This window comes from Lontra canadensis, unplaced genomic scaffold (genome assembly GCF_010015895.1).
Source record: "Lontra canadensis isolate GAN:19392208 unplaced genomic scaffold, GSC_riverotter_1.0 scaffold3, whole genome shotgun sequence".
In the NCBI taxonomy this organism is placed as follows: domain Eukaryota; kingdom Metazoa; phylum Chordata; class Mammalia; order Carnivora; family Mustelidae; genus Lontra; species Lontra canadensis.
This window is the reverse complement of record NW_022630997.1, coordinates 5,786,469-5,802,011: the sequence shown is the minus strand read 5'-3', so window position 1 is coordinate 5,802,011 and position 15,543 is coordinate 5,786,469. Positions and strand designations below refer to the sequence as shown.

Genomic DNA, 15,543 nt, shown 5'->3' with positions numbered 1-15,543 from the left:
AGCCCAGCACTGGGACCCATCTGGCCATCCTCATTGTGGATTACTGGGAAGGCACCACGGTCCCCACTCCTCCCACTTTGCCAGTGCGAAGCCAGGACTAGGATTCTCAGGCACTGTACTGAGGCTGCTGCTGTCAGAGAGAAGAGCAAAGACGGGGCAGCAGAAATATAGAATAAAAGCAAGAGGCCACTCAAGGCACTGAACTGCAAGCTGCAAACTAGGGGCTTCAGCCCAACGAGGAGCTGGTTGTCTCAGGTCTGCTCCATCAGAATCATTTGCAAGGTATTTTAGTAGGTCCAACACACACACACACACACACACATACACACACACACGTGTGCGCACAGGCACGTGTGCACACATACATGCTCGTATATGTGAAAACAGGCCTCAAACATGCAGTGTGCAGCACTCAAAGGACAGGCGGCTCTAGAGCTTTCGGGAATAGCACACGGGAAAAGCCAGCCCAGATCCCCTCACAGCACCCAGGTGATGGAGCGGGTGCCACGTTACAGGTCTGCAGCAGTTTCCAAAACTATTTTTGTTTGCTTCTTACCGTGGAGATTGGCTACTAACTAATTCGGATACTTGGTGGCCACAGGAAGAATTTCTTAGCTTTTTAAAAGTAGTGGCATATGAAGAGAATTCGAACGATTTCTCCTTTGGCTTTAAAACAGAATTTAAATTCCTAGGCAGAGCCCCCAGAGCACGAGGCCAAATGTGAAAACCACCCACGTGTGGAGCTAGAGGGAGATACCCTCCCTTGTCCGCCTCACCACTTGAGTCACGGCTGGAGGTGTCCGGGAATCACGATGCGGTCTCACATGCACGTTTTGGTGAAACCCTAGGCTCCCCTTTGAATCTGGCGTTGCTGAATTTGCAGACTCTGGTGGGACGCTCCGAGGTCCACGTCCAGCCTGATCTGAGGTCTGGGGTCCTCACTGTGCTGCAGATCTGAGCTATATGAATTGCGGGGGATGTTGGCTTCTGACCCCGACACCCTTCCACGGATGCCCCGTCAGGTGAGGTCTGACCTCAGTGCTGACCTCTGAGTCACACGCAAGTGTGCAAACGTTCCTTGGAAGCTGCAGCACCCGAGCAGAGACGAAATGCAAAATAACATGCAGATGCCTCAGACTACACTGGGGCGTCCAATGATACACACACGCGCGAGCACACACACACACACACACACACACGCACGGACACGCACACTGTGAAGTCAACAGAGCTAGGCAAGAAGGAAAGCTGAAAAGGTCAAATGAAATCAGTCTGAGGCAATATACCCTGGAGTTGCAGAGATTTCCAAGAGCAAAGCGTGCCTTTCCTTAGCCTACTACTCAAGAGACCTCAAAAAAATCCCAAATCCAAGTGGGCCTGATTAGATTCAGGGGCCCTGGGGTGAGGAGCAGGGGATGTAAAGTAGAAGAACTTGCATTGGCGGGACACGGGATTTTCCCTTTTTTTTTTTTTGCCAAGAGTGTTGTGGCCCTGGGTCAAAAATCATCCAACAGCACACAACTGGAGATCATCTCTCCCTTTCCTTTCTTTGCAGTGGGGGCCTGCGATAGCACCTGTCCTTGGTGGGGAGGCAGAGGGAAACGTACAATCTGAAGCAGAAAAAGAATTAAGGGCTAATCATTCCTTTTCCCTCTCTTTCTCTTATTTATTAATTTTTTCTTTTTTTTTTTTTTAGTAATAGCTAAGTAATTTGCCAACCAGGTCCTAGCAAAAAGTAGAGAAAAAGGAGCTTATTAAAAATGACCTCGGCTGCTATCCAGCCCACTCACTCAGAGCCGCCCAGCTCCCCAACTCTGATTTCCATCCCGCTGGGGCCCAGGCCGGGCTTCATGAGGCCAGTGAGGACAGGGGTGTGCAAAGTGGTGCGACCACATAGGTACATCCCTCAGGCTCTTCCTCCTTAGCCACGGTGCTACACAATGCATTCCTGCTTCGGAATGATTACGACTGCTTTTCCCCATGTGGCATCCTAAGGGCACTTGCTGGCTCTTACCCAAACAGTCAGCACTCTGGTTAGACAACAGATAAAGGAAATGGAAGAAGTAGCTCCTGTTGTGTACATAAGGTGATGTTGGAAGGTCACGTGTGAACACTATGGTCGAGTGTGGGGAACACAGAAATTCTGACCCCATTACTTCTTGGCAAGTGTTGCCGGTGGCTGGCCCAGTATTTGGCTCATGTGTGTTTTAGTCAGGTTTCTGGTTCTGTTGTTGCTGAGGGACAGAATTCTGTCTAAAGTTTTCGAATTCTCCAATCACGTTCGGGCCTTAACACAACATCCTATGTGTCGCCGCCATGTCAGTCCTTTTCTTAACTGCTTGTCTACATGGTTGGGGGCGGGGGGCGCGGGCTTAGAAGAGTTTCGCTTTCTTCTTCATGTCGTTGCGTCTCCAAAGAGGTAACTTGTCAAATTCCTGTATGGACATTCCAAAGATTTCCCGAAATACTTCTGGGGCTAAGTGGCGCTGTGGGTGGGAGAAAGAACAGTGGTCAGTCCCGATGGCCACGTGGATGGCCTTGACACTTGATTTTGAGTCTGTAAGTGATGGTTTTGAAAAGCAAGGCAGAATGATGGCAGAGGAGTTTACCTCTGAAGCTGGTTGGCAGGCCCTGGACCAACTGGCTCCTTACCTGGTTGGCCCAGGCGAGGCACCCACCCCAGCAGACAGAGCTGGCGGAGTAGTAATGATTATTACAATAAGCTACCCAGTGATGGAACATATGAAGGTGATTCATTATGCTAGAGGCAACTCTGCTTCAGGTCCTTGGGATGCTGAGAAGATGCAGGGAAAATGGACCATAGCACTAAGAAAACCAGAAACTTCCAGAGTGGTGTCTGGGTAGCCCTGGGGCTTCCTCCTGGCTCAGCAGCAGCAGGAGCTCTGCGGGGCGCCTGGTCTACCAGGAGAATGGATTCCATCTGTTGTCCCTCCTAAACCATTCCCTTAGGATAGTAGAGCCTTTCTTCTCTGCAACAGAGTGACTTCACATACAAAGGTATTGCCTTTCGTCAGGAAAAAGTAATGATTCTTTATGAGACTGGCAGCCAGAGTTTTTCTTAATTAAAATCACTCAGATGGAACAGTATGAGCAGCCTTGGTGTCTAAGGGGATCCTGGGTATGTGCACCCAGATAACCCTTCAGCTAGCGGTGTGGAAACAGCCAAGAGGGAAACTTGTCCAGGGCAAACCTCTTCACTGAGTACTTCCTTCCCTCTCTTGACAAAGTTCAACCCAGGTGCTGGGATGTCTGAAGAGGGATGGGATCCCATTCTACAACACCAGGCAACATCAGGCTTCCTCAGAAGGTGACTAAAATCATATTGTGTCTCCTGGCTCATCTTCTGGGCTTTACCACATATTAGGCTGATCTAACCCCAAGTTACCTTAGTTCTATCGGCCATATGAGGTGGATTCTTTATTTATTTATTTTTTTCCCTTTATGGAAACATTTCTTAGGGGGAAGTTGGGGGGAAATACGGTCCCTGCGGTTGGGACTGGTTAGTTAGTTTTTACCTCCAGCCTGGTTCTGTCCACGTCTCTTAGGATTTTGTTGCGCCCTCTGTTGGTCACCATCAGCATTTCATATGGAAAGATCTGAGAAGCAAAGAGAAACACCTCTTCCAGAACACTGCTGTCCATTTGATTAACAAGCAGAATCTCGCTAAAACCTAGTACTCCCAGGATACAGCTTCTAAGACACTATAATTAAGGTGTCTGAGTGATGGGTGTTCCTACCATATCCCGTGGACTGGGGCCAGTTCTTTTAACCTTTTCTCAGCTCACCATGTCTCATGGAGCCCTGTGTCTTTGGAAGGCTTTGTTGAGTGAAAGAATACAAACTTATTATGTCTTGAGGGTAAAGGTAAAAATTAGAAGTGAAATGGTAGGACATGGTTGATAGGGCCAGGGTACCGCTGCAGGGTTCAACAATCTTGTTCCATGACCGCCTCACGATTTCATGGAACCAAGCTGACCCGGAAGCAGCGTTCTCGTGGAGGACATTGAAATAAGCCCCAGTTACGGTCACTAGGGAGCACAGCCTTGGACACCTCTGGAGTTTCAGAATGGTCCGGAGCTTGGGTAACCAACCATCCCAGTTTGCCTGGGACTGAGGAAGTTCTGGAATGCTAGACTTCCCGTGCTAACAGTGGCAACATCCTAAACAAATGCAATGTCTTGGTTGCCCTATCTGGCATGGTCGGCCCCACTCAGCAGTGGGCATGCCTCGCGGTGCTGGTGGCAGGGGCCAAGCGAGTACTAAGCTCCTGAGAGGCAGGCTAGTGCTTTACTGTGAACACACAGTACCATGCCCTGTGAAGCCTTAAACCTGTTGACTCAGTGTGACAAAACCAGTGAGTGTCCAGGTACTTTCTGACATGGCTTGTTTGACCTATCAGCTTGGAAGCAAGTGGGCCTCAACACTGAGAATGGTAGAAAGAAAGAAAGCCAAATCTTTTCAGGATGATGCCTGGTTTGCTGACCCCATGTGAGAATAGAGAGATTGGCTGTACTTGCCTTTGGTTCCAACATGTTGGGCATGGACACCCCTCGATCCATTCTCGTCCCAGACATGTGGCCATCTGGGAGAGTCTGCAACAGAAAAGCTGGTTGAAAGGAGGAACACATGACACCACACGGAGCTGTCGGGGGGAACTCTGTGACCTCCCAACTCCCCGTTTGGGTCCCAAATCCTGTAGATGTGTCATCTTCATCATCATACATTTTTCAAAATGAGATCCCTACTACATAAAAGCAGGACTATTGGGAATACTGTTCTTCCATCATCAAGTTGGGGATAGCCCCTGGCCTACTACTGACTAATTCCTAATTTAGGATCCATGCATGAAAGCATACAGTCTATCAAAAAAGTGCCACGTCCGTGATTGTGTTCTTATTTTACTCTTCGTTTTCCTTGCATTTTTTTCCCCTTTTCTCGTTCTCCACCATAATTTTGTAAGGTTTAGGGTCCAGCAAAAAAGGAATGGTACCAGAACAGCTCTTTCCTTTTGACCAAGACAGCAGGACCACAGGAAGGAGGGGAGGACCGAAAGTACTGAGTGGTTATGACTAAAAGGCAATATTGTATTTGAGCAGACCTCTGATGTTGGTCCACTTCCACCCCAGAGAGGACTCTCCGAGGCCAGAGCAAGGTCCCCCCTGACACATGCCTGGTTCATGCCACACCCCCAAGGCCTACAGAGCCAGCCCGACACCCACACCAGGATGCCTGATCCTCATCACTCATCACATCGATGTACTAATGAACCAGACAGATCAACCCCAATAAGGATCTTCTCAACAGAAACCCTTCCGGGGAGCAGCCACCCGTGTCTGCATTGGGCAGTGGTTGTTTTGCTGGTGTGGCCAACTCGAGAGAGGCAGTGTTCCATACCTGGTAGTCTAGAAAGGAAAGAAAAAGAAAATATCAGAAGGATAAGATCATAGAAGAACATGGAAAAATCAATATACCATATATCCTACTGCAATTCCCCAGACATTTTCCAACGCACCACATTCCTCTCTCTGCGGGGGTCTCTGTACATACCACGTCCCTGCCCCCCAAAACCCAGGAAATGCCTCCTCCAGTTGCAGTGGTCAATTAAAATATCCTTTCCTCATGGAAGCTTTCCCTGACACACTGAAGGTATTTCTACCTTCTCCGATTCCGGCATGCATCATGGGAATCTTCTCTCCCCCCACCACAACCTGTCCCTGTCTCTCCGTCACGTGCATTTCTGACAGCCAGACCACAGCTTTCTTAGAGAGCATGGCAACACCACGTGTCTATCTCACGGAGTACTCAGCACGTGGCAGGAGCAATGCATTCATTCTTACACACCCTGCTTCTCACGGTCTCATTTCCGCAGAGATGCTTTGAGATTTTTTGCAGTTAATTAATTAATTAAAAGTCAATTAATTAGCTATAACGTATTGTTAGTTTCAGAAGCAGAGGTCAGTGATTCATCAGTCTTACCTAACACTCAGTGCTCGTTACATCATGTGCCCTCCTTAATTTCCACCACCCAGTGAGCCCATTCTCCCACTGTCCTCCCCTCCAGCGACCCTGTTTGTTTCCTATGATTAAGAGTCTCTTATGGTTTCTCTCGATTTCATCTTGTTTTAGTTTTTTCCTCCCTTCCCCGTGATCCTATTTTGTTTCTTAAATTCCACTTATCAGTGAGATCATATGATAACTATCTCTGACTTTTTTTGCTTAGCATAATACCCTCTAGTTCCATCCATATTGTTGCAAATGGCAAGATTTCATTTTTTTGAAGGCTGAGTACTACTTCATTGTATAGATTACACATCTTTAGCCATTCATCTGTCGATGGACATCTGGGCTCTTTTCATAGTCTGGCTATTGTGGACACTGCTGCTATAAACATTGGGGTGCAGATGCCCTTTCAGATCACTACATTCGTATCTTTGGGGTAAATACCCATAATGCAATTGCTGTGTCGTAGGGTAGCTCTATTTTCAACTTTTTGAGGAACCTCCATGCTATTTTCCAGAGTAGCTGCACCAGCTTGCATTCCCACCAACGGTGTAGGAGGGCTCCCCTTTCTCCACATCCTCGCCAACATCTGTCATTTCCTGACTTGTTAATTTTAGCCATTCTGACTGGCGTGAGGTGGTATCTCATTGTGGTTTTGATTTTTATGTCCCTGATGACAAGTGATGTTGAACATTTTATTGTGTGTCTGTTGACCATTTGTGTCTTCTTTGGAGAAATGCCTATGTCCTCTCCCCACTTCTTGATTGGATTATTTGTTCTCTGGGTGTTGAGTTTGTTAAGTTCTTTATAGATTTGCATACTAGCCCTGTATCTGATAAAACATTTGCAAATATCTTCTTCCATTCTGTCCGTTATCTTTTGGTTTTGTCGACTGTTTCCTTTGCTATGCCAAAGCTTCTGATCTTGATCAAATCCCAATAGTTCATTTTTGCATTTGTTTCCCTTGCCTCATAAGATGTATCTAGCAGGAAGCTGCTATGGCTGAGGTCACAGAGGTTGCTGTGTTCTCCTCTCGGATTTTGATGGATTCCAGTCTCACATTTAGGTCTTTCATCCATTTTAATTCTATTTTTGTGTGTGGTGTAAGAAAATGGTCCAGCTTCATTCTTCTGCATGTGGCTGTCCAATTTCCCCAACCCCATTTGTTGAAGAGACTGTCTTTTTCCATTGGATATTCTTTCCCGCTTTGTCGAAGTTTAGTTGACATAGTTCTTAGAGTTCAGGATCCATTTCTGGGTTGTCTGTTCTGCTCCACTGATCTATGTGTGTTTTTGGGCCCATACCATACTGTGTTGATGAGTGATTACAGTTTGTAATAGAGCCTGAAGTCTGGAATTGTAATGCCACCAGCTCTGCTTTTTTTTTTTTTTTTTAACATTCCTTTGGCTATTCAGGGTTTCTTCTGGTTCCATAGAAATGTTAGGATTGTTTCAGCTCTGTGAAAAAGGTTGATGATATTGTGATAGGGACTGCACTGAATGTACAGATTGCTCTAGGTAGCACAGACATCTTGACAATAGTTGTTCTTCTAGTCCATGAATTTGGAATGTTTTTCTATTTCTTTGTGTCTTCCTCAATATCTTTCATGAGTGTTTTATAGTTCTCTGACTCTTTGGTTAGGTTTATTTCTAGGTCTAATCTTATGGTTTTTGGTGCAATTGTAAATGGGATCGACTCCCTTAATTTCTCTTTCTTCTGTCTCCTTGTTAGTGTATAGCAATGCAACTGATTTTTGTGCATTGATTTATATCCTGAGACTTTGGTGAATTCCTGTATGAGTTCTAGCAATTTTGGGATGGAGTCTTTGGGTTTTCCACATACAATATCATGTCACCTGCAAAGAGTGAGAATTTGGCTTCTCTGCTGATTCAGATGCCTTTTATTTATTTATTTATTTCTGTTGTTATTGTCTGATCACTGAGGTGAGGCCTTCTAGCACTATGTTGAACATCAATGGTAAGAGTGGACATCCCTACCGTCTTCCTAACCTTAGGGGAATAGCTCTCAGTTTTTCCCCACTGAGAATGATACTTGCTGTGGGTTTTTCACAGATGGCTTTTATGATATTAAGGTATATTCCATCCCTACACTGTGAAGAGTGGATCAAGAAAGTGGATGTTGTACTTTGTCAAATGCTTTTTCAGCAACTATTGAGAAGATCATATAGTTCTTGTCCTTTCTTTTATTAGTGTAGCACACTGATTGATTTGTGGATGTTGAACCACCGTTGAAGCCCAGGAATAAATCCCACTTAGTCATGGTGAATAACCCTTTTAATGTACTGTTGGATCCAACTGGCAAGTATCTTGGTGAGAATATTTGCATCCGTGATCATTAGAGTTATTGGTCTGTAATTCTTTTTGGCAGGGTTTTTGTCTAGTTTGGGGATCAAGGTAATGCTGGCCTCACAGAGTTTGGAAGCTTTCCTTCTCTTTCTATTTTCTGAAACACCTTCAGAAGAATAGGTATTTAATTCTTAAATGTTCAGTAGACTTCCTCTGGGAAGCCATCCGGTCCTGGATTCTGGTTTGTTAGGTTTTTAATTACTGCTTCAATTTCCTTGCTGGTTACAGGTCTGTTCAGGTTTTCTATTTCTTCTTGCTTCGGTTTTGGTAGTTTACACATCTCTAAGAATGCATCCATTTCTTCCAAACTGTCGAACTTGTTGGCATATAGTTGCTAATATGTTCTTATAATTGTTTATATTTCTTCAGTGCTGGTTGTGATCTCTTCCTTCCATTCATGATTTTATTTTGGGGGGTCCTTTCTCTTTTGAGAAGTCTGGCCAGGGGTTTATCAATCTTATTAATTCTTTCAAAGAACCACCTCCTAGTTTCATTGATCTGTTCTTTTTTTTTTTGGTTTTTATTCTATTGATTTCTGCTATAATCTTTGTTAATTCTCTTCTCCTGCAGGATTTAGGCTTTATTTACTGTTCTTTCTCCAGCTCTCCCCAGTGTAAAGTTGGGTTGTATATTTGAGCCCCTGAGAAAGGCTTGTATGGCTATATACTTCCCTCTTAGGACTGGCTTTGCTGCATCCCAAAGGTTGTGTTTTCATTACATTTGATTCCATGAATTTTTAAAAATTCTTCTTTAATTTCCTAGTTGACCCATTCATTCTTTAGTAGGATGCTCTTTAACCTCCATGTATTTGAGTTCTTTCCAAATTTCATCTTGTGACTGAGTTCAAGTTTCAAAGCATTGTGGTCTGAAAATATGCAAGGAATGGTCCCAATCTTTTGATACCAGTTAAGACTTGACTTATGACCCAGTATGTGAACTCTTCTGGAGAATGTTTCATGAGCACTCAAAAACAATGTGTATTCTCTTGCTTTAGGATGGAATGCTCTGAATCTATCTGTGAGGTCCATCTGGTCCCGTGTGTCATTCAAAGCCCGTGTTTCCTTGTTGATCTTCAGCTTAGATGATCTATCCGTTGCAGTAAGGGGGGTGTTAAAGTCCCCTACTATTATTGTATTACTATCTATATGTTTCTTTAATTGTGTTATTAGTTGGTTTATGTAACTGGCTGCTGCCATGTTAGGGGCATACATATTTGTAATTGTTAGATCTTCTTATTGGACAGACCCTTTAGTTATGATATAGTGTCGTTCCTCATCTTTTATTATAGTCTTTGGTTTAAAATCTTATTTGTTTGATATAACGATTCCTACCTCAGTTTTCTTTTGATGTCCATTAGGATGATAAATGGTTTTCCACCCCCTTACTTTCGATCTTGAGGTGTCTTTGGGTTTAAAGTGAGTCTTCGGCAGACAGCATATTGACAGGTCTTGCTTTTTTCCCAGTCTGATATCCTGTGTCTTTTGATTGGGGCATTTTAGCCCTTTATATTCAGAGTAACTATTGAAAGTTACGAATTTAGTGCCATTGTACTACCTATAAAGTCACTGACTGGTTCTGTATATTATATAGTTCTTTCCTGGTCTATGTTACTTTGGGGCTTTCTCTTCACTTAAAGGATCCCCTTTAATATTTCTCACAGGGCTAGTTTAGTGATCACAAATTCTTTTAGTTTCTGTGTGTTCTGGAAGCTTTTTCTCTCTCCTATTTTGAATGACAGCCTTACCAGATGAAGTATTCTTGGCTGCATATTTTTCTCATTTAGCACCTTGAATATATCATGCCAGTCCTTTCTGGCCTGCCAGGTCTCTGTGTATAGGTCATCTGCCAGTCTAATGCTTCTACCCTTGTAGGTTAGGGACCTACTCTCCCTCACTGCTTCTAGGATTTTCTGTCTCTGAGATTTGCAAGTTTCACTGTTATATGTCAAGGTTTTGACCTATTTTTATTGATTTTGAGGGGGTTCTCCGTGCTCCCTGGACTTAAATACCTGCTTCCTTCAGATTAGGGAAGTTCTCTGCTATAATCTGCTCCAATATAAGAGAGCTCTCTTTTTCCTCTTCCACTCTCTCTTTCCTTTTCTTCTGAGATCCCAATTAACTTTTATATTGTTTCGCTTTATGGTTATCACTTATCTCTCGAATTCTTCCCTCATGATCCAGCAGTTACCTTTTTCTCAGCTTCTTTATTCTCCATCATTTTGTCTTTTAGATTACTAATTCTCTCCTTTGCCTCATTTATCCTAACAGAGCCTCCATTTTTTATTGCATCTCATTGATAGCCTTTTTGGTTTTGACTTGATTAGATTTTAGTTCTTTTATTTCTCCAGAAAGGGATTCTCTAGTGTCTTCCATGCTTTTTTCAAGACCATCCAGTATCTTTATAATCACTATTCTGAACTCTAGTTTGGATAGCTTACTTATATCCATACTGATTAGGTTCCTGGCAGTCAGTACTGCCTCTTGTTCTCTTCTCTGATGCAAGTTTTTCCATCTTGTCATTCTTGCAGAAAGTGGTCACTTTTCTATTTGTAGAGTTGCAGATATTATTTTCTTAGATATCAGGTTGACTTCTCAGGTTTTCAGAATGATTTGACAACTGTCTAGCTGAATTCCTGGGACCTGATGAAACTAAGGTCCCTTACTCCTCCATAATCTTGAACTATCTCCTGCTTTGCAATTTTAATACATGCTCCACTAGCTCCCAGAGGCTAGCTGTGATCTGGCTTTCGGATGACAGACAGCATGAACCCAGCCAATGTACACTTGACTGCGCAACCTCTTCTCAATGACTTGGCCAGTCATTCAGCAGCCCAGGCACACAGGTCTTACCTCGCACTCCCCCACTGATGTCCCCATAGCTGTTGTACTGAGCAAAGTCTGTGGAAACAGGCTGAAATGATAAAAACAAACAAACAAACAAACAAACAACAACAACAACAAAACACACCATTAGACAATCTGCTCCAGAACCATGGTTTTGGAGTCAGGTGTAAAGGAAGAAAGGATTTACAAAATCCTCAGAATTCTTCCCAAGCTGAATTCCTGGACCTTCGTTATTTGTCTTCTACTATTACAAAATCTCTTTGTCTTTTGCAGGGCATCCAATGCCAGCAGGTGCTGGGTAAGCAAGTTATCTTTTGCCAATAAATGAAAATACATTGCTCCATGCAGCTAGCTATACAACTGCATTTGTTCTATGCTTTTTGGGGAGGGCAATAGCAACAAACTTTCCCATATCCTTTTGTAACAGAGATAAGGGCTCAAGTCATTACTTGTAGCTTGACTGTGGAAATATTTGCCACACAATTAATTAATATAGTCTTCCCACCAGCTTATACAGGCTATTCTCTCACCTAAAGTCAATTTCTCTTTCTCTCAATAGAAGTATGTTATTTTGCCTGTAACTTTAAGGGACTTGCCAGGAGATCAGGGGAATTACAATTTTTATTATATTGTAATACTGAGATCATATTATCAGACATAGTCAGACAGTCTATTAGCACTTCAACCAGGACTGAAGAGGGAATTAACTCAGGAACAATTAATTTAGAAATCTTACCCGGTGAAGCCCATTTTTTCCATAGCCTGGGAGAGATGAGGTTTTAGATGATAGAACATGTGAAGCTGAATGAGAAAAGGTAAAAAAAAGGAAATCAGAAGTCCAATTCTTAAAGTAATTTATTATTTATTATTATTATTTTTTGAAGTAAACTCTACTCCCAATGTGGGGCTCAAACTCATGACCCCAAGATCAAGAGCTGCATACTCTACCAACTGAGCCAACCAGGTGTCCCCAGAAGCCCAATTCTCTTATGAAAGTGGCAATGCATCTTCTACCTTACTGAGTAGAAGATACACAGAAAAAGAGAACAAAAAAAAAAAAATAACTGAAATAATACTGGGCTCTAATGCTCATGAAAGGCCACCACATTTGGGTGATGCAGGGAGTGGATGGAGCAGGAAGAGATGCTTGGTTCTGCTTTACCTCCAAATCCTCAATACAACCCCAACAGCACTATCATATTACTTCCATTATAGGAGAAGAAATAGGGGCTAACCTTGACCTTGTCCAAGGTCGCTCGCTCACCTTATAAACAGCTAAGCAATGATTGGAACCCAGGGCCATCTGGATGCATGAGCTCATGCCCCAGTTGGTATGGTGACGGTAACTGACCTGAAAGCCACCATGTTATGTTGTCATGCTCTCCTGGCTCACCACAGCTGAGTTCCCGAGAGGCAGGGATAGGATATCGCATTAATCAACAGCATGACATTACATCAACTGTGGAGCTTTGCAGGGAGCAGACCTGAGCTTGGATTCTGGCTCTGCAACTTAACACCTCAGTGTGGTATTTCATCTTTTCAAGTCTTTGTTTCTCGACTCATGTAGATACTGTGCTATGTATTCTTACAGAATAGAACTACAGGATCAGAAGGAACTCTGAAGATTAGTAAACCACCAAATTGAGATCGAGGCCAGTGAAGCATCAAGGAGAGGTAGCAGGGCATTCCAGTTCAGAATGTGGGCTCTGGGGTTACAATGCTTGGACTACAGAATCCTAGTTTTGCTAGTTATTAATAATGGGACATTGGGTAAGTTCCTTAAACATCCTATACCTGTCACCTGTTCTACAAAATGGGAAGAATAATATCACCTACTTCATTGGCATGTTGTGAAAATAAATGGAACAATGTCTAACAAAAGTGCTTGCATGTAGGAAACACTAAACACATTTTTAAAGAAGCTTCAATGTTCAAGGGGTGGCTCAGTTGGTTAAACGTCTACCTTCGGCTCAGGTCATGATCCCAGGATCCTGAGATTGAGCCCCACATAGGGGCTCCCTCCTCAGCAGGGAGTCTGCTTTTCCCTCTCCCTCCGCTTATTCTCTCTTATGAACCCTCTCAAATTGTTTTAAGGTCTCTTCAGCAAAACTGAGTTCCGAGCCAAAAATCATAGTTCTTCTCTAACAGAAATAAGGCAATAGGAATTGAAGGGGCATGGACTTAGAAAGCCTGAGACCCTTTCCAGGGTAAGATACTACCACTGGTTTCTTCGGCATGTGTGGATGTCTTCTTTTCCCAGCAGAGAGTGTAAACACCATAAAGACAGAAAATCCTGATCATGTACCTTCCTTCCTTGCCAAATCTAGACCTCTCAATGATTGAGCATTTTTTTAATGTTTACTTTTAATTTTATATATATGTGTGACTGTGTGTGTGTATGTTCCATATATTACAGATATAGAGATACACCCATATCTCCAAATGCCCCAAAGCATTCTGTTCTCTGTAAGAATTTCCTTCTGCTGATTCCCTCTAAGATGACTATCTTGAATTGACCACCTTGACAAAATCCTCCAAGGATGGGGCACCTGGGTGGCTCAGTCGGTCAAGCATCTGCCGTCAGCTCTGGTCCTGATTTCAAGGTGCTGGGATCAAGCCCCATGTAGTACTTGCTGCTCAGTGGGGAATATGCTTTTCCCTCTTTGTGCTCTTTCTCTCTCACTCTCAAGTAAGTAAATAAAATCTTAAAAAAAAAAAAAGAAAAAGAAAAATCCTCCAAGGGTTCCCCCATCTCCAACATGAAGGAAACATACACTTAAGGAAGAAGAATGGCATGGTTTTTTAAAAAAGCTTCTTATTTGAGAGAGAGAGAGAGAGAGAGAGAGAACAAGTCAGGGGGAGGGGCAGAGGAAGAAGCAGACTCCCTGCTGAGCAGAAAGTCCTACATGGGGCTCGATCCCAGGACCCCAGGATTGTGACCAGAGCCAAAGGCAGACGCTTAACTGAGTAAGCCACCCAGGCGCTCCGAACTATGGCACCCTCATAAGCTAAACTGACATGCAGTACATTTCCCATACTTCTGCTCATGTAGAACACTCTGCAGGTTCCACCAGGAATGGCCCCGCCTCTCCTGGAACAGTCCAGATGGGCTCCGTGCAGGCAGGTGGCTGGCTCTTGGCTGGGAGAAGGAAGTGGGCCTGCTGCTCACCTGAATTGAGGGGAGAGTCATAGCGACTGGCGGTCAGGGACGACCTCTCCCGGCTCTCCTTTTCCATCTCCTCTTTCAGTATCAACTGCCCTAGGCCCGAGTTGAGCTACCGCAAAAAAAGGAAAGTGAGAGTGAAGCCCACAATTATCGTCAGAATGGCAGTTTCTGTTTTAGAAGGTCCTGCAAGAAATTCCTGACCGTGGAGTGGCCTGGACACACACAGTGCCAGAGCCTGGTGGTTCCTCAAGGGACAGGCCAGGTTTTGGACCTTGAACCCCTCTCAGACAAGCAGGGGACAAGCTCCATGTCTGAAGACTGTTCTCCCCGCTTTGCCCTCCCCAATGTGCCAGCAGGAGACCTCAGGAGGCAGGTGTGGCTGTGTGGCGATTTTTGATGTGCAAAGGGGAGTTTGCGGACAGTATCCTTTAAAAACAGATTTCACTGAATTGTTTAAAAACAAGAAAACAAGAGTAACATAAACTTACTGCACAGATTTTAGGAAATCTAGAAGGAAAGAAGGGTAACCCATAATCCACCCCTCAGAGATAACCACCATTTACATTTCATTTATATCCATCCAGCATTTTTCTATGCACATATCATACATTACTGTGATCATGCTATAAATGCAATTTTGTATCCTCTCCCTCCATATAAGTGGTATCATGCGCATTTCCCATATGATTAAGTATCTTTGGAAAATGTCAAGGGACATGAAGGGACTCATCAGTCTCTGATTGCTGGGACAGTATACAATGTCTTGGCTCCCTCTACCCCAGGCTCTAACGGACTATCCTTCTTTTGGTCTTCCGGGATGCTGTGGGGGTGTATAACGAGGACGTCCTGATGGCAGTCCATTTTATCCCCTCCCTCCTAGCCCAGACAGACATACAAGGACCTTCAAGTCCTGGGACAAGCCCTGGAGAAACACTCAACCCCAAGGGAATTCCTTCAGCAGAGCCTGCAAGGAGGAATGCAGGTGTCGTAACACGTGGCCGAACGGCATGGCTTCACCCAGCCCTTTCGACACATGCCCTGCACGCCCACACCCCCATGTGGTCTGGCTCTCCTCGCAGAAGCTCGAGTGTTTCTGGAACCCACTCAGTACTGAGTACCCTGCCTTCGGGTCACTAGAATCCTGTCT

General features: G+C 44.1%; 1 protein-coding gene across 19 annotated transcripts in view; it reads right to left on the bottom strand.

Moving 5' to 3' along the window:
- Nucleotides 1-1,460: 1,460 nt before the first annotated feature.
- The window catches only part of ABLIM1 (actin binding LIM protein 1), a 287,987-nt gene continuing 273,904 nt past the window's right edge, over nucleotides 1,461-15,543 (bottom strand). For 18 of the 19 annotated variants that reach the window (XM_032879207.1, XM_032879243.1, XM_032879188.1 and 15 more), the window contains 7 exons: nucleotides 14,400-14,505; nucleotides 11,967-12,031; nucleotides 11,237-11,297; nucleotides 5,416-5,423; nucleotides 4,539-4,613; nucleotides 3,537-3,617; nucleotides 2,363-2,486 (listed from right to left, as the gene is read on the bottom strand). In XM_032879207.1, the coding sequence (XP_032735098.1) occupies nucleotides 2,373-2,486; nucleotides 3,537-3,617; nucleotides 4,539-4,613; nucleotides 5,416-5,423; nucleotides 11,237-11,297; nucleotides 11,967-12,031; nucleotides 14,400-14,505 (510 nt within the window). In that variant the 3' untranslated portion in view covers nucleotides 2,363-2,372. Of the gene's footprint in view, nucleotides 2,487-3,536; nucleotides 3,618-4,538; nucleotides 4,614-5,415; nucleotides 5,424-11,236; nucleotides 11,298-11,966; nucleotides 12,032-14,399; nucleotides 14,506-15,543 lie in introns of all 19 variants that reach the window. The other variant, XM_032879178.1, reaches the window with a different exon arrangement.